This window comes from Hippocampus comes, unplaced genomic scaffold, assembly GCF_001891065.2.
Source record: "Hippocampus comes isolate QL1 unplaced genomic scaffold, H_comes_QL1_v1.1 scaffold92, whole genome shotgun sequence".
Lineage (NCBI taxonomy): Eukaryota > Metazoa > Chordata > Actinopteri > Syngnathiformes > Syngnathidae > Hippocampus > Hippocampus comes.
The window spans coordinates 1339187-1364186 of NW_017805379.1; the positions used below are offsets into that span (position 1 = coordinate 1339187).

Sequence of the window (25000 nt, forward strand, 5' to 3'; positions counted from 1 at the left end):
TTTAACGCGTTAGTTTTCGCTGCTGCAGAACCTTCAACTGTACTGTACGTTGGAATTTATACAAATTGTATGTGCACCTCTCCAGCAGTGGTGTGCGAGTTGATGGAGATCTTGCAGGATCCTCCCCCGTGGCAGTAAACAGTGGTGCTCATCTCCTGCCTCACAAGCAAGGCGGCGATCTCCTCCTGGGAGGGCACAAACTCGCGAGTCTTGGTCTTCTTCAAGGATTCCCCGATGAAAGCGGCGTAGCGCTCGATCTCCGTGCTGGGGTAACGCTCGCGAACCCTGATGAAGGTGCACACACATTAGCTATCCAGTTTACAAGGAAGTAGAAATGTTGGGTCCTGTCAAACAACTTACCTCTTCAGGTGGAAGCGTAGATATCGGAGGATAACGCGACTGGGGAGGAAGGTGCAGCTCATGCAGGTGAGGAGGTGCCAGTGCGCCCGATTGGCCGGGCTGTTGGGCTGAGGCACATGATTGGTCTGCTTGATCACCTGACAGTAGACCTGAGAAACACAACACAAATGTGTTCATTGTTAGGTTGGTTCTTTGCTTTTGGTTGGTCGATTGGCTGGTTTTTTAGGTTTGGACTTGTTGGTTGTTTGAATAGCTGAGTCACTGAGTCGGTCACTTGGTCTTGATTAGCTGGAGGCAAGTTGGTTTCTGTGTTTGTTTGGTTGGTTGACTGGTTAATTGGTTGGGTATGTCGGTTGGTTGGGTGATTGGTTGGTTCAGTCGGTATGATTAGTCTGGGTTGCTTGGATCGTGTTTGTTGGTAGCTTCCTGGTTGGTTAGGTCGGTGGGTGGGTGCATGTCTGGGGTGGATTGCGTTGGTGGATTATCTGGTTGGTTGATTGGCTAGTTATGCACGTCTGGGTTGGACTGGTTTGGTTGGTTGGTTGGTTTGGGTTGGCATGGGTTGTGTTTTGTTGTTGATTTGATAGTTCATTTGATGGGTTGGTGAGTGGGTGCATGTCTGGGATGCACTGGATTTTGTTGTTTGTTTTGTTTTTTTGGTTGGTTGGTTAGTCTGTGGATGAGTTTGTCTCCGGGTTGGTTGTATCAGTCAGTCTGTCAGGTAGTTTGATTGATTGGGTACACCAATCAGTCAGGTTGGTCGAGGTTGGCTTGGCTGGTCTGGGTTGTTGAGCCTGAGTCAGAGGTACCGACCTCATCCCTGAGAGGACGCAGGTCCTGGCAGGTCTGCAGGATGCCCTGGATGATGGGCACCGTGTCGGCCAGTGTCTCCATCTCCTGCAGCGAGTTGAAAACCCGCACCGCCTCGTCCTGCAGGCTAGCATAGCCCTGCTGCCTTTGCACTACACAATTTAGGGGAATTGTCACGAAAAGGAGAATCGGGAAGACCGTGAAGTTTTTTTTTCCCAAAGGCCTCGTGTAACAAAACTTACGGCTGGTGACTTCGCCATACGGTAGCGGCAGTAGCGGCGAGTGTAGAGGATGCTGCGTGTATCTGAGGATGGGGTTTCTCCTGTACATTTGCTCCACTATTTCTGGATTCACGCTGTTCTCCTGGTAACATCGCAGCATGATAGAAACAGCCCTCACCGTGAACCCAATGTTAAATCATTAGTTATCTAGCAGTGTCAATCATGGTTCTACCTTGATGTCTCTGATGAGCTGCAGAGTCGGTGTCTCGATGGGTGTCTTGCTGTCAATGACGCCTTGTATGGCAGCCGTCCATCTCATGGCCTCATTCAGCATTTTGGTGTAGAGGCGGTAGGAATGTTTCCTGCCATACACAATGATGTTCCAGTATCCTGCACAACAAAGATGGCCACAATTAATTCTGTTCCAACAATGACAATAATACTTCAACTTTATTCATTGAACAAGGTAAGGCAACTGAGAACAGTTTTTCGCTGACATAAATGTTATAAAAACATGCCTAGGCTAAATATTTTCACTTTTCACATAGTGATCTGGAACTAAACCCAGTAATGGAAAGGGAATTACAGTATTTTTAAAAAATACCCCTACCCACGCCCCCAAAAAAGATAGCATCTATAAACTGCAGTAAATGCAGTTACTTCTTGTTCTTGTTTTACCCTATGGGGGGGGGGGGAGGCATTTATTTTGCGTGCGATTCGATCGGTCACAGAATTGTGCTCAAAAAGAGAGAAGAGGTTCTTGCTGTCCTCCATGGCCAACCCTCGGATCAACTTCTCCACAACCTTGAGCAGAAACCGTTTTAACGCGTTAGTTTTCGCTGCTGCAGAACCTTCAACTGTACTGTACGTTGGAATTTATACGAATTGTATGTGCACCTCTCCAGCAGTGGTGTGCGAGTTGATGGAGATCTTGCAGGATCCTCCCCCGTGGCAGTAAACAGTGGTGCTCATCTCCTGCCTCACAAGCAAGGCGGCGATCTCCTCCTGGGAGGGCACAAACTCGCGAGTTTTGGTCTTCTTCAAGGATTCCCCGATGAAAGTGGCGTAGCGCTCGATCTCCGTGCTGGGGTAACGCTCGCGAACCCTGATGAAGGTGCACACACTTTAGCTATCCAGTTTACAAGGAAGTAGAATTGTTGGGTCCTGTCAAACAACTTACCTCTTCAGGTGGAAGCGTAGATATCGGAGGATAACGCGACTGGGGAGGAAGGTGCAGCTCATGCAGGTGAGGAGGTGCCAGTGCGCCCGATTGGCTGGGCTGTTGGGCTGAGGCACATGATTGGTCTGCTTGATCACCTGACAGTAGACCTGAGAAACACAACACAAATGTGTTCATTGTTTGGTTGGTTATTTGCTTTTGGTTGGTCGATTGGCTGGTTTGTTAGGTTTGGACTTGTTGGTTGTTTGAATAGCCGAGTCACTGAGGCGGTCACTTGGTCTTGATTAGCTGGAGTCAAGTTGGTTTCTGTGTTTGGTTGGTTGGTTGACTGGTTAATTGGTTGGGTATGTCGGTTGGTTGGTTGGGTGATTGGTTGGTTGGTTGGGTGATTGGTTGGTTGGTTCAGTCGGTATGATTGGTCTGGGTTGCTTGGATCGTGTTTGTTGGTAGCTTCCTGGTTGGTTAGGTCGGTGGGTGGGTGCATGTCTGGGATGCACTGGATTTTGTTGTTTGTTTTGTTTTTTTGGTTGGTTGGTTAGTCTGTGGATGAGTTTGTCTCCGGGTTGGTTGTATCAGTCAGTCTGTCAGGTAGTTTGATTGATTGGGTACACCAATCAGTCAGGTTGGTCGAGGTTGGCTTGGCTGGTCTGGGTTGTTGAGCCTGAGTCAGAGGTACCGACCTCATCCCTGAGAGGACGCAGGTCCTGGCAGGTCTGCAGGATGCCCTGGATGATGGGCACCGTGTCGGCCAGTGTCTCCATCTCCTGCAGCGAGTTGAAAACCCGCACCGCCTCGTCCTGCAGGCTAGCATAGCCCTGCTGCCTTTGCACTACACAATTTAGGGGAATTGTCATGAAAAGGAGAATCGGGAAAACCGTGAAGTTTTTTTTTCCCCAAAGTCCTTGTGTAACAAAACTTACGGCTGGGGGCTTCTCCTTCTGTTCCAACAATAACAATAATACTTCAACTTTATTCATTGAACAAGGTAAGGCAACTGAGAACAGTTTTTCGCTGACATAAATGTTATAAAAACATGCCTAGGCTAAATATTTTCACTTTTCACATAGTGATCTGGAACTAAACCCAGTAATGGAAAGGGAATTACAGTATTTTTAAAAAATACCCCTACCCACGCCCCCAAAAAAGATAGCATCTATAAACTGCAGTAAATGCAGTTACGTTCTTGTTTTACCCTATGGGGGGAAAAAAAGGCATTTATTTGGCGTGGCATTTTTTTTTTTCTTCACCTGTCTCCTTGTGCACTCGGTCGTCCGGCTGGATGACGGAGCAGAGCGAATTCAGCACCAGCGTGCCCATTTTGGAAGAGTTGCGTTCTGAGCTTTTGTAGTAGTCCAGCGAATTGTGTGTGAGGACAAACCAGCGCTTCTTGAGCTTCAGCGAAGTGCTCTTGGCGTTGGTCTTTACCTCCTTTTGGAGCCAACCTTGAAAGGTGAACAGACAAGAGGGAAATAAGCAGAGGTGACAAAAGTACCCTGTAAAATAAATTCAGAGGTTTGTTGCTAATGTACATGTTTGATGATAGCTTGTGAAAATGTGTACAAAGACGACGAACTCTATAGAATTGAATTGTGGAGATATAGAATGGTTAATACAGTGCCCAGTAACACTTTCAGCATCGGGCATGAGTCCCCCGACCAACGCTACCAAAGAGCTTGAGCGCCTTTGTGCGCATTAGCGGATATCTGGCACAATTACTTTCCCCAACTCTGCTACAAAACAGCACTGACCAGGGTGGTTTTGTGGTGTTTTTGTGCTGGTCTTGCTAGTGTCACCACCAAGACAAGCAGCAACGGCAAAACAAAACAGCCGAGATTGGAAGAGCTGAACCGTCGATCAGCGGGCAACCCGCTCGCTGAACTGAGCTCCAGCCGCCTAGCACAGCTAGCATGTTGCTCGGGGCCAGTTGCTGGTGACCAGCCGGAGTCTTGCTGGTTTCACCAGCTACCAAAAGGGCAACAACAGCATGCTGTGACGTCCATACTTTTTGTTTTTTAAGCAGGGAAGCCGTTAGCTTGCGAGCTAGCTGGCGGCTAGCGCCTCTCGTGAAAAGCCCGTAGATGACCCAATTCTAGTCACAGAGGCTGAAAGCTGATATGTTTGTGTCTGCATAAGAAATATGAAAGATGGAGTGGAATACATTTTTCGGGATGTAGTAGTTGTATTTGAAACTACAAAAATGTAAAAAAGAAAAAACTTTGTAAGTCCAGGAGTTAAATATTTGTGCTTCATTTCTTTGATTTTTTTTTTTTTTTTTTTTTTAAAGCAATTCAATGGCTGTGTCACCTCGAACGAGGAACTCTTCGATCCTGGCGTCGCCTTTGGGCTTCTGCAGCAGACTGATCCAGTGATGCATTTCCTCAGGCGTGTCGCTGTTGCAGTGGATCACACGGTTGGCTGTGATGATCACAAAGGAGTTGGGCCTGCAAACAGCACCAACAAAAAACAACTTTTTAGGCTCACCTATCACAATATTAGGTACCGCAAATCTAATGTCATGTAATCTACTGAGATGTCCTCCTCAAAGAGTGACCCTGGTTTAATTTAACAGGATTATTATTGTTGTCATTAGACGTAAGTAAAACCATCAACAAATGTACTTTTTGCTGTATTTCTATTATTTCCCAAAATAAAGTTCGACTTAATACAGCAAAATAATTGTTTGAAATTGTTAACTCAAAAATGAATAAAAAAATGAATATATAGCAAATATTAATCACATTTTTTAAACAATTCAAAAGTACCAGTACTACAAGCCCTGCAATGTAAGAATTATGAATGAAAAATTAGTACTGCAAAAGCTCTGTAAAATAGAAGAAAAAAAAGAACAAAAAAAAATATACGCGACACGGCATGCCGCAATTGACAAAAATGTAACTCACCGATCAGGATTGTCCGATGCACAAACAGAGTCAATCAGACCCACGTCAAGCGTGCCCTGAGATCAAAATAGTAATAACGCAAATGAATTGAGTCTTACAATGTCATTTTGAAAAAATGATGCACCCCTGTACCTAATGTTGTGACCAGTTAATGTCTGCCGCTTTCTCATAGCCTTGACGGAATAGTAATAAAAGGAAAACAAGTTGTATGTCGGAACTGACCACAGCGTTCTTGGGGTTGGCCTGCTCGTGGGACATTTCCAGAAGCTGCTCCGGCGTGCATACTCGCACCTTACTAAGCACGTTAAACCAACCGCTACACATAAACACAGAGAGAGAGCGAGAATTAGCCAAAAAACAACAAAAAAAAAAAAACGGTCTGGTTGAGATGAAGATTGAAATCCAGCAAATAGTGTACTTGAGTTGCATGAGAAGCTTCTTGATCGTTTCACAGAAGTGCGCTTGGAGATTATTTTAACAATTATTTTTGGATAATACTGGCAAAACCAACGGGATTGTCGACTGTGTCATCTGGTGGAATCGCAAATAATTTTTCAATTCTTGGGCCATTTTGATTGCTCATCTGGTCAATGCACAAAACTACATGTTTTGTCACGAATAAAGAATTCACGTTTTGGTCGACGTAATCGCGAGTACCAACCGACCTGGCGTCCTCTGGCGACTCAGCAAAAACTTGGTAGGTCCTCTCGTCCGTCACGATGTTCAGAGCGTTCTCCTTCTCGTGATTGTCGACGATCTCTCTGAGCGCACAAACGGCAAGACGTTAAGAAAAGCACAATTTTAGGACCTCTGGGGGTTCCGTGCTAAAGCTATTTCCCCCATGACCAAACTCCAGATAGAAATGGATAGATGGAATTTTTTTTTTTTTTATTTGTCTTACTTTGCAGCCCGGATGTCGATGGTTCCCTTCAGCTTCTCTTCGCTGTCATTGTCATAGTACATCAGCTTGCTGTCCCTCAGCACGAACCAGCGCATCTTCCAGTTTCTGATCGTAGACAAACAGTTCAATTTCACGTAAGTGAATCATGCAGCTTCTCAACAGCCCGTAGTAAACCACTGCTAGTAACTCTCGATGGGAACTCTTGAAAACCTTGAAAATTGTTTGCTTTGTAGATGATGAGATGCAGCAAATACAGTATGTTGTCTTTTCATCTCAACCTTATATAGTCAGTTAAAGTAACTTCATCTTACTAAATATTTGGTGAACGAATAATTATTTAAACATAACAAAAACAATCAAAATGTAATTTGTTTAAGGTTGTACGTAAAATTGAGTTTTGTTGTTATTGTTGAATTTTTTTAATTTTTTGCGGGGGGAGGGATCCAAAGTTGGTAATCACACTTTCAGAAACACTTCAGAAAGTGTATTTTTGTTTTTTTTTTCCTCTCACCAATTTACTTTCTTTTTTTCTGGTAATATTATTGTCATTGTTTTTTTAATTTATATATATATTTTTTTAAAGTGCGGTCAGAATATATATATGCACATTTATATCCACTTCAAAGAGGTGCGGTGTAAATTTTCATTTTTTTTAACTGTCTAAATAATTGGAGTGTTGTAATAAATCTTAAAATCACACAGAATATATTTTTCATTTGCTTTTGGTCAGAAGTTGGGGGGTTGACAACTGCACTTTCATAAACCCTTCAACTTTATTTATTTAACTGGACTTAAAAAAATTTATTTTTTTGTCTTCTTGCACATCAAAAATTACACTTTCCTCAACCCTTCAACAAATCTTTTTCATACATTTCGGCTTCTTTTTTTTCCCCTGGTAATTTTAAATTTTTTGGAACCATTTTTTTTAAATGTCAGAAGTTAGCGGAAGGATGCTCATTTTTAATAAAATCTATTTCTGATTTGAACAAATATTTAGATTCCCTCCCCCATTTTCCATTGAAACGTTTTTTTTTTTTTCCATTTTTACTGTTTGGAAGTGGGGCAACTTGGTAATGCAAACAAAAACTGGAAACACGTTCACTGACTGAGCGTGCGTCTTGCATGCATGGTAACAAGTACAACAACCTGCGTGAGAGGGTGGAGAGGCCTCCTCCTTTCTTGTAGAGCCAGCCCGACTTGAGAGACTCTTGCTTGGAGCGGAACCACATGAAGGTCTCATCCTTTAACACACACCAGCGCCTTCGCCACGGGATCATCAGGCCGGCTGCATTGGTAGGAGACAGAGTCAGAAAAGCGCGATGAGGTCAGGCGAGACGAGATCAAGTCTCACCTTTCATGTAGAGGTAACCGTGGAAATACGGCGGCCCGTTGCCATTGAACAAGGTGACTCGTCCGTTTGTGGCTTCCTCGTCGGTGTCCATCATGCCGTCGTGCTCGTCGTCGCTGCCTGCATACTGAAGCCATAATGGTCACATGACTGAATGAAGCTGAAGTATGCATTTGAGTAGGAGGCGCTGAGAACAAGAGTGGGCTAACTCCATTTTTGCCAAATGAAATGAAAAGGCTCTTGGATGAATTCTGGTCGAAATCAAGGCTGAGTTCCAATTATGACTGATTTTGCCTATTTTTTTTATATTGGAATAATTTTTCTTTCCATTTCTCATTTTTATTTGTTTCCATTTATATTGAGTGAATCATTTGACCGTTTCTGCGCGCACAAGCGTGAATGCGTGTCCTCACTGAGTCGGAGCTTCCCCGGTAGGACTCGGCGCTGACGCTGGTGCAGGTGGACTTGCGCGGGTGCTCTTCGTCGGTGACGGCGGCGCTGCCCCGGTTGCTGCCCGACACCGAGCTGTCGTCGCCGGCCGTCACCGAGCCCTCCTCCTCCTCCTGGTCGTAGTCGGACTCGGTGTCGGCGGGCATGCTGTAGATGGGCTCCTCGCCGTCCACTAGGCTGTCCGCCATGCTGACCTTCCTCTCCGGTTCGGCTTTCTGCCCCTCTGGCGGGAGTGGGGGTGGAGCGGGGGGCACCATCCCCTCGGCGAAGGCCGGCGGCGGCGGAGGGAGGTGGGCGAATATGGCCTGATCCATAGGGGTGTCAGTCTCCACCGGAGGGGGGAAGTCGGGAAGCGGGATGTACTCCTCCTCAGCGTGGAAACCCTCGTCCACCTCCTCGTCCTTGGACACGCCCAGTTGCATGGCGGTGGCAGCCTAAGCCACGCCCCCCCCACCACCCCAAATAAATAAATAAAATTCAAGCAGGTTTCTCAAATAAGAAAAACAGCGATCTACACTCCTGTACTGGATAAAAACAATCAGTAATAACTCAAATTGATCTTTTTTTTTTTTCATTATGAGTGCTTTCAAACACCTACTGGATATGACATTTTACATTTTTAAACCTAACAAAAGGTCATTATGGAAAAAAATTACACAACATAAGACATTCACCCGCCCCCACCTAAAAAAAAAAAAAAAAAACGGAATTTGGCCAATTTCTCTCTTGTCAAATGAAATAAATAATATACAAAATATTGTAAAACAGTCAAATGTTCTGCCTGTTGTCAACCCTTTATTGTTATAATAGTTAAGTAACCCCCCCCAAAAAAAGTACATTTTTATACTCTACATTTTTTTTATTAATTGGCCGATATCGGTCATCTGTATTTTATTCTGGAAACGGGATCGCCATCTCTCCCCAAAAATATCCACATCATTCGTGCACTCATACTGTGTGATGTTTTTCCACGTGTGACCGAAATAAAGGAGCGCCATCGAGGATGACAGCCAGACTCACCCGGGCGGCCTTGGGAGGTTCGGCCTCGCCGTCAACCACCGCCTGCGCCGCCTCGCCCAGCGTGGGGTCCACGCCGCTGAAGTTGAGCAGGTCGATGAGGCCCGTGGCCTTGCGCGAGGCCTCCTTCTTCATGCGCTTGAGCTCGGCGTCGCGGCGCAACTGCAGCTCTTGCTTGGATGACTCGCACAGCTGCGAAACCTCGTCCTCGCGCTTCTTCTGCAGACGTTCGATCTCGCGCTCCAGCTGAAGGATCTCCTCCATTTGACGCACCTCGTCCTGGAAAGGAGATTATGCGATGTCAGCAGGGAAATGGTGGCACGCTAGGAAAATCACTTATGTCTCAAAACTTTCCTCAATGAAATGAATACAAATTAGGTCTGAATTTATTTATTTTTTTTTCCTAATCAGAACTTTTTTTTCCCCCTTCTTGATTGTTGGATATTTCCCAAATGCTTTCCCTTTCATCTGGTTATTATTGATCGCTTATATATCATTCTATTATTTTCGGAGTATTTTCTGTCTTTACTTCCAATTTTATTTCAACTTTTTATTTTATATTATTGCACCTCAGCACTCATCCCGACTATAAAAAAAAAATGCCCAACTTACCTGAGAAGATTTATTGGTCCCCTCGGTGGCTCCCTCCTGCTCCACATCGCCTTCCGTCTCCCCCTCCGCTTCCTCCTTGTCCTCTGCCTTCTCTACCAGTTTCTTCTCTTCCTCCTCCTTCTTCCTTCTCTCCTCACGGAGATTGCGGACGCGGGTTCGGGCTACCTGGCCTCGCCGGTGCCTCTGGAGCACCAGCGCTGCTTTGCGCTGGCGGAGAAAGCGGCCTCGTTGGATGTGCCTGCGCAGGTGCTTCTGCAGGGTGACGGTGCTGGCACGCACTCGCTTGAAGTGTTTCCTAAATGACATACCTTTTTATTACAGTTTTCTAAGGTTAAAAAAAAAAAAAAAAGTTAGTGATACGGGGCTCTTACTTGGCCGAGAAAGTGAGAAGGTGAGCTCTTATGATCATGGCCGCCTGGCGTCGCACTTCGTCGCGGTCTTTCTCCAAGCGTTGTTCCAGAGACTCTTTCATAAACACCTGGACAGAAAACAGCAAATGGTCTCATCAAGGTGAATTTATTGTTGTGTTTGTTCAAAAAAATATACAGAGGGAAGACCTTGAAAAAGTGATATGATATTAGATTTACAATACATCAATTAATTAATGAGGTAAATGTCACGGTTCTGTTTGTGACCAACAGGTGGCACTGTGGGGCTCCACCTGCAGCGGCACACCTGTTGGTCATTACGTCATTAGTTGTATAAAAGGATTCCCTGCTTTTTGGGGTCCTCCAACTCCCACCTCGCAAAACGTGACAGTAAATGATATATGAATTACAAAATAGATAGTGAATAAATATGAATACATTTTAATACCAATTCAATCAAGCGGCTAAATGAATGCAACGAATATAATGGGACTCCTGATATCCTGCGCGTATACATGTATTGTCGCTACATGCTCCTGACTAAATAACGGAGCAGGCTATGTGAGCCCCCGGGCCGTACTTTGCCCACCCCTTGGTCTAAACAGAAAGAAATCGTACTTTGGTCTTCCCCAGCTGCCACTCCTTCTTGGTCTTGTCGTATTTAGTCAGAAGATCCGTGCTCCTCTTCTTATCATCGCCTGCTGTTGTCACTTTCTCCTTGGAAATGATCTTATATCTGGCAAGAAGAAGCAATGCAGGATAAAGCTACGGGCAAATCTGCATAGTTTTGAATCTGTCAAAAATTCATCCTCCCATCCATCCATCCATTTTCTGATCCGCTTATCCTCACAAGGGTCACGGGGGCTGCTGGAGCCCATCCCAGCCGTCTTCAGGCAGTAGGTGGGGAACACTCTGAACCGGTTGTGGGCCAATCGCAGGGCACACACAGGCAAACAACCATTCGCGCTCACACTCACATCTCGGGACAAGTTAGAGTGTTTAATCAGATTGCTATGCATGTTTTTGGAATGTGGGAGGCAACAGTGGTACCTTGATTTTGACCAATTTAATCCTGTTTGTGGGTGGAGCTATGTGGTCGAATTTAACGTGAGAGCAACTCACCGCAAGAAGAAATCTTTAAAAGTTCTTCGGACAGGGAACCCGGCACGACGGATCTTGACGGTCTCCAGCATCCCCGAGTACCTCAGCTGGTTCAGGACCACCTCAGGGTCGAAAACGTTGGGATTCTGCCAGAAAAAACAAAAAAGTTCATTTGAAGTGCAAAAAATGGACACATTCTCATTTGAAGCATTAAAATTTAACGTGAATTTAGCTTGAAACACTGATTTGATTCAAAGCATGAAAAATGTAAGTGATTGTCATTGAATCAATAATTTCAGTTCAAGTGCCTACAAATTGTAATGAATGTCAATTATGATAAATGAATGTAAAATTAATGATTCTTTCACTCAGAGGAGCTGAGGTAGAAGTGGACTGACCTTTTCCATGTTGGGCTTAATGCAGCGGATGAAGAAAGGATTGGATGCACTCAGAGTGGCCATGAGAGCATGCAGCGAGTCCTGCAGGGGAGAACATTTACAGTGTACAGTAGTGCCCTGAGATATGAGTTTACTTTGTTCCATGACCGCGCTTGTAACTCAAAACACACATTTTATCTTTTCCAAGCATGCATCATGATTTAATGCTTCAATTCAATTCTTGCTGCTGCTCCCTCTGGTGTCCCTGTCTCGGCCACCGGGGGCAGTACAATACAGACAAAAAGAAGAAAGCCGCTCTTCTTTATTTGTCTGCATTTACATTTTCATTATTCTCAGGGACTCAATAAGCTGCAATGATCTTAGCGTTTTTTTGTAGATGATAAAGAATATATTCCTGTTAGTATGGTGATATTTTCTGTCTGCGTGTGTTGTCCCACCATTTGTGTTCACATATGATTAAATGTTAACATTAAAATAGCAGGGTCTTCTCAAATATATCACATGTAATTTATGTTTAGTTTGATGCATTAAAGTTAAAAAAAAAAAAGTCATCCGAAAGACAGCTCGTATCTCGAGAGACTCATTTTTATTTTGATTTTGTGTTTTCAGTGTTTTGTGTGCGCACCCTAAATTGAGAGCTGACGGTGGGCTTGCGTCTGGCTGTTCCCATCTTCTCCTCGTTGTTCCTGCTGCCCACCTTCTCAAAAAGGTCGTAGATGAAGTCCAACCTTTAGGCAAAATCGTGATGTTTTGTTTTGTTTTTCAGGACTTTTGCTGTGTCCGTCACACACTGTCCTAGCTACCTGCTGTCTTTCAGCATGTTGAGGATGTCGTCTCTGAAGGTGTCTCTGTTCTTCTCCAGGATGCCTTTGACGTCATACAAGACCTGAAGTCGCCCAAACGCAAAAAAACATTATGTCGGCTCTTTTGCGCAAATGTAGAAACATGAGGACTACTCACCTCCCCGGCGTAATGTTTGATGCCGAACTGGTGGTCGGCCAGTCTGGGTTTCACGTAGTAAGGGTTGGTCTGCCACAAAATATGCAAAGTCAGTCCCGGTAACGTCTGCAGTGTACTTAATAAACAAAAAATAAATAAAAAAATTAAAATAATTAATCCAAAAATAAATAACTCACAGAGTGTCTACTGTGAAGCTTCTCCAGAAGAGTGAAGTCTGTGCCTTTGGGGAAGCGACTCTCTTCGTTCACCAGAGCCAACAAGCCCAATTTCTGAAGAGTAAAGCAAGTCGGCCCGCTAGATACCACCAAAAATTAATATCAACGTGAAAAAAAATGTAATAAAACGATCCTGAGAAATCTACTCGGCTGGTGAGCAATCAACATATTTTTCCTGATCACGTTTGTTGCTAGGCAGATTTCATGGCACTCAATAATTTGCAGCCCATCGTCCAATGCAAATTAATATCTTCTCGTCAGGCCCACGAGGCTGTTTGAACGACAAACAAGGTCGACGGCATTGTGCGCTACACACTGACCACTTTTGCACTCAAGTCACTGCTCCGCATTAAAATAATTTCGGGACTATATGCGTGATACCTTCTCTATGAGGTCAAGGCACTCGGCATTGTCCATCCAGTCGATGGCATCCCACTGGACACCTTCCCTGCGAGGATAGAAATATAATCAACAGGACATTAGATGCCGTGCCCCCCCCCCCCGCCCCCCTCTCTTTCTTTCTCTCTCTCTCTCTCTCTCTCAAATCAAAATTGACAAAGCACACCTGTTGTACTCCAGCTGCTCCAGGGAGAAGATATGCTTGTTGAAGTACTCCTGGAGCTTCTCATTGGCGTAGTTGATATTGAACTGCTCAAAGCGATTCACCTGAAGGAAAAAAGACACTGACTCATTTGCATATGCTTAATGCAAGACCTTTTCTGTTTTGTTTGTTTTTTTTTTTGTTTGTTTGTTTTGTGTTCATTTTAATGCACAGTATGTGTGTCCCATGCTCAAACAAACCTCAAAGTTCTCAAAGCCAAAGATGTCCAGAATACCGATGGACTTAAAATTTTCCTTCCCTTTTATCTTCTGATTGATCTTGAGGATGATCCAGGAGAAACATTGGGAATACAGCGCCATGGCGACAGAATCCCGGGAATCCACAGCCTGTGATCACATCACGGGAAGGCGGTTTAGCATTATGAGGAAATAAATCCCAGGACAAATCAATCGGCGAGTGCTTAACGACCTGCTCGATGGTGAGCGGCGAGCATATCTCTTCCCCTCGCAATATGATGGAGCGCTGAGTCAGCACTTCGGACAGCTGGAAGGCATCGAGGCCAAGCAGCTCGCTGGCGTTTGTCACCACTGAAAAAAATATCAAAACCCAACACGAACACACACTTTATCCAAGAGGAGACTGAGGGCAGAAAGTAGATGGAGCATTGCACCAAAGTGGAGACTGTGGAGTATTTCTAATTCTGCAGGAAGTGTGGAGTACAATACTGCAGCATCCAAGGCTACGTCGAAGTGACAAAATAAGCCTCCGTCAATGGAAAAAAAAAAAAGTACATCAATTTTGGTAAGGAGAATTTTATCCAAGAGGAGAATGAGGTAAACAAGACAACAGAGCACTTCAGCATAATGGTTACTGTGGGGTAGGTATACAGCTGCCAGAGCCAAGGCCAAATAAAGCTAGAATAATATTAAAAAATATATATATTATTAGAGACAGTGGAGTACATATAATACTGCATCAATATAGTCAGCTAACATGATTTTTTTTTTGAACAATTGCTGCGAAATTTGATAAAAGAGCAGGCAAAGGGCTGCGAGAAAATGGAGCACTGCAGCAAAGGGGAGATTGTGTAAGTTAACATTAATACTAAAAAAAAAAAAAAAAAAAAAAGTCAGGGGCAATCTTTGATACAAGCGCAATCTGAGGGCAGCAAAAAGACAGAGCATTAAAGCAAAGAGATTCTGGTGTATAAAAATGCAACAACAGGGTAAGGAGACAATTGTTATCCAAGAGGACACAGAGGGCAGGAAGAAATTTTAACATTGCAGCAAAGTGGAGACTGTGGAGTCTGTAAAATATCACAGCATCATGATCAGCTCACGCTCATCACATAAAAATGATCAGTAGCAGTGAGGAGACAAGTTTTATCCAAAAAGAGATTGAGGGCCACAAAAAATGGAGTTGGGCTACAGTATAATACTGCACTTCTTTTTTTCTGTTTTGAGCTTGCCACCGACCTTGCTTGGTGGTGATCTGAGCTCCTCCCGCCGTCATGAACTCCACGTTGCCGAGCTGCAGGACGCCCGAGAGGAGCTTGAACATGTCCCGGATCTCCTCGTCTGAGAACTCCAGCACCTTCAGCGCCTCCTGCTCGCAACGGGAAGGAAAAATGGAGGTGGTGGAACCATGCGAAGGAAGGTCATGCTAACGGGGAATTCAAACTCATTATGATGAAAATAAAATTATTTTTTCCGGAGGATAAAGAATATATTCCGGTCAGTATTGATTCAAATTGATGATGTATTACTAACTTACCATAACACTGTTAAACAGCTCTTTGTCATTCAGACTCTTGTCCTTCAGGCAACCCGACTGACTGAGGTAGTGGAAAGATTCCGCTGGATCCTCCAGGAAGTAGAGGCCTGACCCAATAAAAATAAAATGAATTTGGAAAAAAAAGGGCGGGGAGAAATAAATAAAATTTGAGAAGCAAGCAAACTTACTTTTATGCTCTTTGTTGGCTCCTGCCAGCAGCGCGTAGAAGATGTGGTAGTTGCGTTCTCCGGGGTTCTGTCGCACCACTCGGTTCTGCCGCCAATCAACCCAATCGTCAACAGTCGCGATAAACAAAACAAACCCATCGCAAATAATTCACAGATGGTTACCTTTTCCAGTAAATCTGACGGAATCCGAGTCAAGGAAAGTCAACAACAGAAAATGTGAACTTGTTCACACGGTGGACAATTTTGAATTAGCACACGATGGCCCGTCATTACATGATGGCATCGGCAATTTGACTGTACTGGCACCGATAATAAGACCAAAGTGCGGATATTAGCTCTTTTAAAATCGGCAATGTTAAACAAATATGATTGGAGAAAGTATTGTAAAACAGTTCAGCCTGTCATATCCTAATTAGTGGAAGTATTATTTTAATTAGTCGTCTGACTAATCGGTTATCGGAATTTTGTTTTGCCAGATATCATAATCGGCCTAAAAAAAAAAAAAATGGATACAATCAATGACGCAGCCTCCCTGGATGTTGCCGCTCTCCGAAAAGTGAAGCTGGATGAACTTCCCAAAGCGGCTGGAGTTGTTGTTGTAAACGGTCTTGGCGTTCCCGAATGCTTCCATGATAGGACTGCGAAGAGAAGGTGAGCGGGGGACACTTTGTCTTGAAAGATAATTTGTCTTCCGGTAGCTTCTGACCTGTGATTGCTCCACATTATTGTGCATTGTCCACAACAGTCAGTTCGACCCATGTTGCTAACCAAAACAGAGGCACCTACTCAACCACTTACACAGTATCATCAAAGACGATTTGCGTTCCAGTCAACTCTGAAGCCACAATGTCTATTACAACCCTCTAAACTTCTTTGCTAAGCAAAAAAACAGCAACTGCCAAAGTATGTAAATCATTTTTTGTTGCGTCTTAATAACGATTTGTCTTTCCAGCAGACTCTGCCGCCATGTGATCGCTCCGCCGTATTGCACATATGAAACATACAGTACCTGCTCTGTACAATGGCCTGCTCCACGCGTGTACTTCTCTCCGACGGCGGTGTCCCAGCTGACTTTTGGCTCATCACCGACAGGAACTGCAGCAATAGCTTGGTGCTTTCCGTCTTCCCTGCCCCCGATTCCCCACTGACACGGACACAAATTGATATTGAAGCTTTGATTGAATGTTACCGCCCTCAAAAACTGCGTGGCTTCAAATGCGATTACCGTAAATCCCTCAAAAATTGCACAGTTTGAAATGACACTACCGTAAAAGATGCCAAACGTTGCAGGGGTTGAAATAAAACTTCAATCCCTTCAAACATATAGGTATGATATAATATGGAATAGATGCAGGTTAAAATGAGACAACTGTAGTGCCCTAATATTCCGTAATCCCCATAAATTGCCCAGGTTAAAATGCCCCCAAAATTATACAGGTTCAAAGAAGGTTACCGTAACTCTCCCATAAATTGTGCAGGGCAAAATAAAAGTATGGAAAAAAGAAGACCCCAAATTTAACCGATTAAAATGAGAGACCAAAAACCCCGCAAATGTTGTGCAGGGTGAACTTAGACTACCGTAAATCTCCCCAAAATTGCACTTTTCCCTTAAACCAAGACGACCGGTACTGTGAATCCCTTAAATTAAAAGATGCCCAAGTTTAAAAAAAAAAAGGCGACCTTTTAAACAAATAACAAGGATGTCGATGTCACAGGAGCTGACCTGATGAGCACACACTGGCTGTCGTGTCGCTTCCAGATGCAGCGGTAGCATTCGTTGGCCACGGCAAAGATGTGCGGCGGCAGCTCACCCAGTTGATGCTTGGAGTACAGGTCCACCCGCTCCGGGTCGTACAGACCTGGGATCTGCTTGTAAGGGTTGACTGCCGCCAGGATGCTGCCGATGTTTGTCTGAAAAGCGCCATCCCCGATGAACCAGGGCACGCCGTCGCACGTCAGCCTACTTAGTCACCAAGTTGGGTTGTTTTTGGCTTTGGTGTGACACTTATTTGACGTTAATTAGCGGGCAGCGCTTGCTAGCGTGTAATTTAGTCGGGCAAGAAGAGCCTCGTGTGAACGTGATATTTTTAAGTTGGTTAATGGAACTACAGCATACATGCATGTATATTCATGATCGTGTACAAGGTGCATGTGGTTGATGCTTTGCTGTTATTTTGTAACAGAGAGTAAGTAATAAAATGAATCCCAGTCGCCGTTTAAAGGGATTTGCTGCCATCTTGTGGCGTCAAGGGCAATTACAAAAGGCTTAAAAAGCTGATTTTCAGTCGTTGGTCTGACGTGAAAAATTGGTTGTTGTTGAAAATTAATAATGCTCCACAATTTGAATTATGTATACATATTTTTACCAAATTTCTATTAATCTCTGTGGATGTTTTTAATTTCAATGCTCCAAAAATATTCAATTGTACTTCCTGACACCCTCGCAAACTAAATAAGTATGCCGCCATCGAGTGGTCGATAGTGGAACTACACACAATATAAATGAGCGTTAGTCCAAAGTAGACATATTTACTGCAGGAAAAAAAATAAATCAGAAAACTACCAGAACTCCACGATGGAGGTGGGGTTACACAAAACACAACTTCTCACATAGATGCTGTCCTTCTGGTAGCGCTGGTACAAGTTGTGCATGATGGCGGCCTCGTGCAGCTCAGCCAGTGCCGACATGTCCTCCACGCCGTCCACGCTGGTCTGGTGCATGGCGTGCACACGTTCCCTGGTGACCTCCGCCTGCTGCAGGTACAGCACCTGACATGCCATGCATGACAGACACGTGTCAATCATAACTGACATACGTTCTTTTACATGAACTGTATATGGTGTCAAGGGTATGGGCGATTCTTACCGACCGTTTTTAAATTGGAGGCCTCTCCACACACACACACACACACACACACACACACACACACACACACACACACACACACACACACACACACACACACACACACACACACACCGATAGAATATAATGGCTGTTAAGGTCATCCATTCATTGCCTCAAATGTGTCCAAAAATAGAAAAGACTGCCTTTTAAATGGGTGCATTTTTAATGTCACAGCTTGTGTGCGCGCGCGTGTGTCTGTGTGTGTGTGTGTGTGTGTGTGTGTGTGTGTGTGTGTGTGTGTGTGTGTGTTTTGCAATAACATTTGCTGACACCCCCACGGGCTTTACGTGCAGGCCATTTGTGTGTCCACCCAACTTCCTTTTTTTCCTCAACAATTTTAGTTGTGTTCATGCAAAATATAATGAAAGGTGCCGAATGGGGATTTTGTCATTTAGCGTTCACATCAAACTGCATGTTTTGGCCGTCACTACCATGACCATTTTTGGCCAGGTGAAACCCATGAAAACTATATTGTTAAATTCTTTTTTATTCACTGACCAGAATGATCAGATTTGGTGAATGTACATTTAAAAAAAATGTTTTCAACCAGATTACCATTTATCAATTTTTGAAAGGATTTTTAAATTATATTACAAAGCAAGGCGCACCCAATGTTGTGACTGTTTGAATGTTTTCAAGGGCACACAAACTGAATAGCGGCTTGTAACATTTCTCTTGTGTCTGTAATGCAAAATGAAAGCCTTTTTTTTGGTGTGTGTGCCAGTTTTTTTTTTTCTGCTGAAGCTCTTTGATGTGTGAATGTGCTTTGCATGATAACAGGCCAAGCGTCTCATGTGACTTCTCGTATTATAGCTGAAGACAGAGACAGAAGTAGACGAGCAGAGAGAGAGAACGAGGAGAGCCTTTGGCACAGTGACCAATATAGTCATACCTTTCTTTTTTTTTTTTTCTGCAAAGTCAGAGGATGAACTGTCAGATTCCTGCAAGCTGGCTGCACTGACCTCAGATCAAAAATGTATGACCTTCATGGCTCACCGCTTAATCTCATCCTGGCTGCCGCACAGGAGCCGCTTTATGATTATTAAATCATTTTCACCATTGGAAAATGTTCCGCACGTTAATCCGGCCCTCAGAGCATTTATATTAGCAACCGTCGTCTCATAGTTGGCGCATATTTCTTGCTACGTCGCAGTTTTTTCAAACAAGAGTCAATTCATTGAACCACTCTGAATCGGTTTCTATTTAATTATCGATCTGATGTCCATGTCATGCTGCTCTTACAAGTTCAAGTAGCAGCAGCCCACATTCCCTCACCGAGGGGGGTGGGGGGGCACTGCCAGGTCGCTCTTACTTTCCTTTATTTATTTATTTTTAGCGTGCAATGCGCTGCATTTGCATAAGTGTGTTTTTGTGTCAAATTAATTAAGAGAGCGGGGAGTAAGCACATGCATGAGTGTGCTCTGTGGCCCGGTGACATTAAACTGATGCGGAGGAGGAAATGTGGGTCATTTTGGTTGCACTATCCCCCACACACACACCAAAAAAAAAAAGTGTTATTTATTTATTAATTTTTTTTGCACAGTCACATTTCAGTTTCATCTCTGTGCATGTGTGCTCGCAAAGCATCCCCGCAGCATGTTCCCTGCTCGAGTGAGCTCTCGCCACCGCTTTCACGCTGCAGCTACAGAAATCCAGGTCACGTCACACACGCATCATTGCGAACAGAACCTGCGTGTGTGTCCATGCATGTGCGCGTTACACGTGTGTGTGTGTGTGTGTGTGTAGAACCTGCGTGTGTCCATGCATGTGCGCGTTACACGTGTGTGTGTGTGTGTGTGTGTGTGTGTGTGTGTGTGTGTATGCGTGTGTCTGATCTGCATGCGTGTGTGCATATGGAATGAAAATATATATACACAGGTGCTGGTGGCGTCTGTGTGTTTTGTCTGGGGTTTGTTGCCGCTCGCTTTCTTGTGTCATAATTACCGCGTATTTCAAAAGGATGCCGATTCTCTGACTAGTAACCGTGGCGACCGCATCAGCACGATACCGATGCTCGAGGAGAGAAACCCCTCATGAGATATGCCGACGAGCCAAATTTAGAGTCGCTATCAGGAGGTAGTTGTTTAAAAAGAACAAGGAAGCACCCACATCTTGATATTTTTTCCATCTTCAATCTTTTCTTTTTAGGAAAGTGAACTTAACTGGACCTTCTCTAAACTTTGGAATGCGTGTCCAACTGTTGAATGTTTCAGTGTCTGATCTGCATGCGTGTGTGCATATGGAATGAAAATATATATACACAGGTGCTGGTGGCGTCTGTGTGTTTTGTCTGGGGTTTGCCGATTCTCTGACTAGTAACCGTGGCGACCGCATCAGCACGATACCGATGCTCGAGGAGAGAAACCCCTCATGAGATATGCCGACGAGCCAAATTTAGAGTCGCTATCAGGAGGTAGTTGTTTAAAAAGAACAAGGAAGCACCCACATCTTGATATTTTTTCCATCTTCAATCTTTTCTTTTTAGGAAAGTGAACTTAACTGGACCTTCTCTAAACTTTGGAATGCGTGTCCAACTGTTGAATGTTTCAGGACTTTTTTGCACAACTCTCTATTCTCTAAGAAACAGTTTGACAGCAGAACTCACATGTCCACTTGTATGCCTTTCTGTGACACTTCCAGTCTTTGGTAAAATTGAAAAACAACCACAACAAAAAAAAACCACCTTCTAGTTTTGATTTTGCTGATCAAATGACCAGGTCATTCCCATTTTTCTTTTCTTGAAACTGTATTCCTCAGTACTGCTGCAAAGACAAAGGTTGAGACATCAATCTGATAGCGCCGGAACATTGCTGATGCCAAGGTTGGAGCATGGACGCGACAGCACAAAACTCCAATAGTGTCACCTTCAAATGCTACGTGACTCAGCGTTGGGCAGCTAATGCCTCAAAACGAGTCTCAGACCTCTGTGGCTCGCGGCTTTGGAATTCATGGCTGTTCTTAGAATCCATGAAAATATATTGAAGCTGCTTTTAGCTGCCTTTCACGCCAATTATAAAGCTTAAATGCAGAAGATGTTGCCAGAGGAGCTAACGCTCCATGCTGAGTGCCAGCCCTAACATCTGTCGGTTCAACACGTTGAGTCATACCATGTTTGTGTGTGCATGTTCTTACCTCTCCATAGTCAGTAGTGAGAACCAGGGTGCCATCTCCGCAGGAGTTGACCGTGGCTGGAACAAGCTGCTCCTTCTCCCTGACCCAAACGTGGGCCCCCTGGAACACACAACAGTTTATTAAGAGAGCAGAGATAAACAGGGCCCTCTCACCTCTTTTTATTTTTCATGGTGAATCTTAGAATTGAGTCCATCTGTCTATGACAAGGCTGGGCAACTCCAAATGGCCCTAGATTCAATTCTGAAAATTATAAAAATGTCTATATATAACATCAAAATCTTTGAGTGAGATGATGTTTGGCAAATAACAGCAGCTGTATTTTCTTAGAGACAGGAAGCTTTAACATGTTACGCATTATTCCAGCCGGGCCCGCCTGAGTGCACAGACAGATGCGTTTAATGAGAGATAAAGACTGAAACATCTGGACTTTCCACCTCTGTACAGCAACAAGCGCTTGAAATCTGTGCGTGTGTGTGTGTGTGTGTCAGGGTTTGCGCCTGTGTTCACATGTGTGTGTGGTTGTCTGTGGGGTCAGACGAATTCTGCTTGTCACACACACACCTATCCACAAAGACAAATGCCTCTTTCCCTCAGTCTTGGACGTGTCACCCTAAAAACCCCCCCGCACCCTCAAAAAAAAGCACAACAGCGACGTGATTATATCCCACCGTGACGAGACATTTAATGAGAGAGGAAACTGACGGCGACGTGAAAACCAAACCTGTGACCCGCTCATCTTCCAGTCTACTGGATTCCGGCACAATGAAGCGTGACCTGATGACTACATGGACCAGAGTCTCTTGGTGGCTCTCGTCATCCCGTGCATACTTTCAGCGTGAGCAAATATGTGCATCGCTTGATGGTAATTGGTCTTTCGTCTCATATTGATCCTTTCACTTGAAGGGTTATAAAAAACTAAGCGCTGCACTCTAATGTCTTCTTCCCATCCCCCCCAATTCTCCCTTTCTCCTCTTGGGAATGAGCCGTCCAGACAGGATGGGATGGCCATGCATGACAACAAACCTGAACACTGAACATGTCACCAAAGCAGAGTTCCTCCATCCATATGCACTTTAAGGCTTGCTTGAAACTGAGAGGCGAAGACTTGACATATAGATCCAAGTAAGCAAGTAGTTTTATGTGTTCTGTGTAAAACGCAATCTTGGATCAAGCGATGGAAACAACTTTGAGGTGTTATTTGAGTACAAGAGGCTTGAAAATGTTTTTTACACTTTTTGGAGGGGTATACCAGGGAATGGCGTTCCTCAAGGCTCACTACCCTGACTTTTATCCCTTTTGACTTTTGATAAAATCGTATCCCAAGTTACAATATTATTTCAAGTAGTACTTTGTATTTATGTTGTCAACATCGATTTACCTGAAAGGTGATCAATATCTCGTATTAAAAAATATACTTTTATAGCTTGTACAGTGAGTGAAGGGCCTCAAGGCTTGCTACGCTGAGTTCTCTATGTTGTACATGACATGTATTTAAAGTGGTACCGCGTAATTATGTGGTCACCGATTTTTCTTGAAGGTGATCCCTTTTTCTATTCTATCTACATTTTTGTTTTATACTCTGCAAAGCATTTTTTTTTAAAGTTAATTCAAAAACGGAATAATCAATAATTTGATTGGATTGGATTTTGTGCAATATTTTGTCAATGTCTATTATTTGATTAAATAAATATATTACACATAAACTCGACTTCAGTGTAAAGCTCAGAAGCTATACAGGGAAAAAAAATCAAATTGAAAAAGATAAATAATAACGTTTACAGTCCAGTATTGCAGGGCAAAAAAAAACAAAAACCCTCCAAAACATTTGTGTTTGTATTGATTTGGTGTAAAAGGTTCATCCAGAGCTGTCATAAAGCACTTTGATCCCTCCCTGAGCAGCATCCCGGGCATAAAAGTGTGTCAGTAATATTCCATTAAAGGTGATAACACAATTGGGACAGACGAGCTTTCACCAGATTATAGTGGCGGCAAAGGAGATCTGACGTGAGCGTTTCTATTCGTATGGGTGTGTTTGAGCGTGAGTGGGTGTATGGCTGTCACCTGTCCTGTGGGAGTCACACTCAACAGGATTACAGTTGAAATTGAACACTGCAGGTATGAAAACACAACCAAAAACATCTGCTGGGGAGCTTTTATCAGATCACTGGCCATAACAGTAGGTAAACTTTTAGTTTCATTCTCCAAACTGAACAATCTTTTTTATTTTCTTTTCTCAAATATGAATGAAATGTTCGAATGACACCAAACAAAGTGAACAATTTTAAATATGATAACCAAACATACTACTGCACTTAACGGTAAATATTCATCGCACTAAAATGAAATTAAACATTCGTCATGAATGTTCCTTTCATTATTTTATTTAATTTTAAGTGCACAATTGAATAATATTGTTTTTATTTGGTCAATCATAAAAAAGCTCATCGCTCACTATTTAATTGTGTGTGTGTGTGTGTGTGTGTGTGTGTGTGTGTGTGTGTGTGTGTGTGTGTGTGTGTGTGTGTGTGTGTGTGTGTGCGCACGCAAGGGCAATGAAGAACTAAATCTTCTTTGAGAGGCCAGTTTTGAACAGCCTGCTAATTATCTCATTCTCTCTCATCTTGGATTAAACTACAGTCTCTCGCGCTGTCTCTCTCTCTCTCACACACACACACACACACACACACACACACACACACACACACACACACACACACACACACACACACACACCATGGCAACAGGACTCCTCGGCAACAGGGCGCCATGGTAACTGCCTCCTTCTTCTATTGGCACAAATGGATGCTGGGAGATGGAGTTCCACGTTTAAAAATTAACCGCAGTGTATTTAAAAATCTTTTATTTTTTTTAATGACATTTTTCGTACTCAATGAGAAATTAAAATGACCCGCAAAGAAAATAATAAGGAAAATTAAATTTAATATTCAATGAGAAATGTTCAAAAACATATTCAACAGCATTCAAAAACAATGCAAGCCAAACAAAGAATACGAATACTAAAAATTAAAATGAAGATGGCAACTCAATCAGAAATTTGTGTATTGAAGGAAATAAAGATGATAAATAAAAATATACATGAAACAAAAACAAATATAATGGTGCCTTGAGATACGAGTAACCTGACTTATGAATATTTTATGATATGAGCTGTCATTGGAGCGATTTTTTTGCTTTGACTTCTGAGCACAAACTGGAGATACAAGCTCTGAATGATGTCTCTGAACTCAATTTAACTAATTTCACAATAAGCAATACGCGTCATATATTTATAGCAACCAAAATACATTGCCTTAAGAACGGCCCACTAGCATACTACTAACACGCTAACGCTTAGCAATCAATAATTGTTTTCCAACAGTTTAAGCAACAGATATTCAAACAGAAACGATGGAACAACACATCTAGACAGATAATTTAACAATATTCACGGGCATGTATTGTAAGGGAATTTTGAACGTGTTCAAAATTTCTTTGCGACAAGCAAAAACACAAAAACCGTTGCTGAATGTCTGGCGAACTGACATTTATTGCAAACATTTGCAACCTTGGAACTAAGCCTGATGAATTCTGACGTG

At 43.4% G+C, this 25000-nt stretch overlaps 1 protein-coding gene across 1 annotated transcript in view; it reads right to left on the minus strand.

Moving 5' to 3' along the window:
• The window catches only part of myo10l1 (myosin X, like 1), a 29964-nt gene that overhangs the window by 2652 nt on the left and 2312 nt on the right, over window positions 1–25000 (minus strand). The window contains exons 2-38 of the mRNA XM_019872253.1: window positions 21405–21503; window positions 17975–18133; window positions 17088–17275; window positions 16374–16508; window positions 15878–16002; window positions 15527–15540; window positions 15365–15449; window positions 15177–15283; window positions 14879–15008; window positions 13872–13990; window positions 13643–13789; window positions 13407–13507; window positions 13223–13289; window positions 12803–12895; window positions 12627–12695; window positions 12470–12552; window positions 12292–12394; window positions 11667–11747; window positions 11290–11414; window positions 10786–10903; window positions 10171–10277; window positions 9800–10094; window positions 9191–9466; window positions 8134–8604; window positions 7724–7847; window positions 7519–7657; window positions 6373–6477; window positions 6137–6232; window positions 5694–5787; window positions 5472–5527; window positions 4876–5012; window positions 3819–4013; window positions 1624–1781; window positions 1413–1533; window positions 1174–1322; window positions 361–509; window positions 78–285 (exon numbers count right to left, since the gene is read on the minus strand). Of these exons, the coding sequence (XP_019727812.1) occupies window positions 78–285; window positions 361–509; window positions 1174–1322; window positions 1413–1533; window positions 1624–1781; window positions 3819–4013; window positions 4876–5012; window positions 5472–5527; window positions 5694–5787; window positions 6137–6232; window positions 6373–6477; window positions 7519–7657; window positions 7724–7847; window positions 8134–8604; window positions 9191–9466; window positions 9800–10094; window positions 10171–10277; window positions 10786–10903; window positions 11290–11414; window positions 11667–11747; window positions 12292–12394; window positions 12470–12552; window positions 12627–12695; window positions 12803–12895; window positions 13223–13289; window positions 13407–13507; window positions 13643–13789; window positions 13872–13990; window positions 14879–15008; window positions 15177–15283; window positions 15365–15449; window positions 15527–15540; window positions 15878–16002; window positions 16374–16508; window positions 17088–17275; window positions 17975–18133; window positions 21405–21503 (5028 nt within the window). The remainder of the gene's footprint in view (window positions 1–77; window positions 286–360; window positions 510–1173; window positions 1323–1412; window positions 1534–1623; window positions 1782–3818; window positions 4014–4875; window positions 5013–5471; window positions 5528–5693; window positions 5788–6136; window positions 6233–6372; window positions 6478–7518; window positions 7658–7723; window positions 7848–8133; window positions 8605–9190; window positions 9467–9799; window positions 10095–10170; window positions 10278–10785; window positions 10904–11289; window positions 11415–11666; window positions 11748–12291; window positions 12395–12469; window positions 12553–12626; window positions 12696–12802; window positions 12896–13222; window positions 13290–13406; window positions 13508–13642; window positions 13790–13871; window positions 13991–14878; window positions 15009–15176; window positions 15284–15364; window positions 15450–15526; window positions 15541–15877; window positions 16003–16373; window positions 16509–17087; window positions 17276–17974; window positions 18134–21404; window positions 21504–25000) is intronic.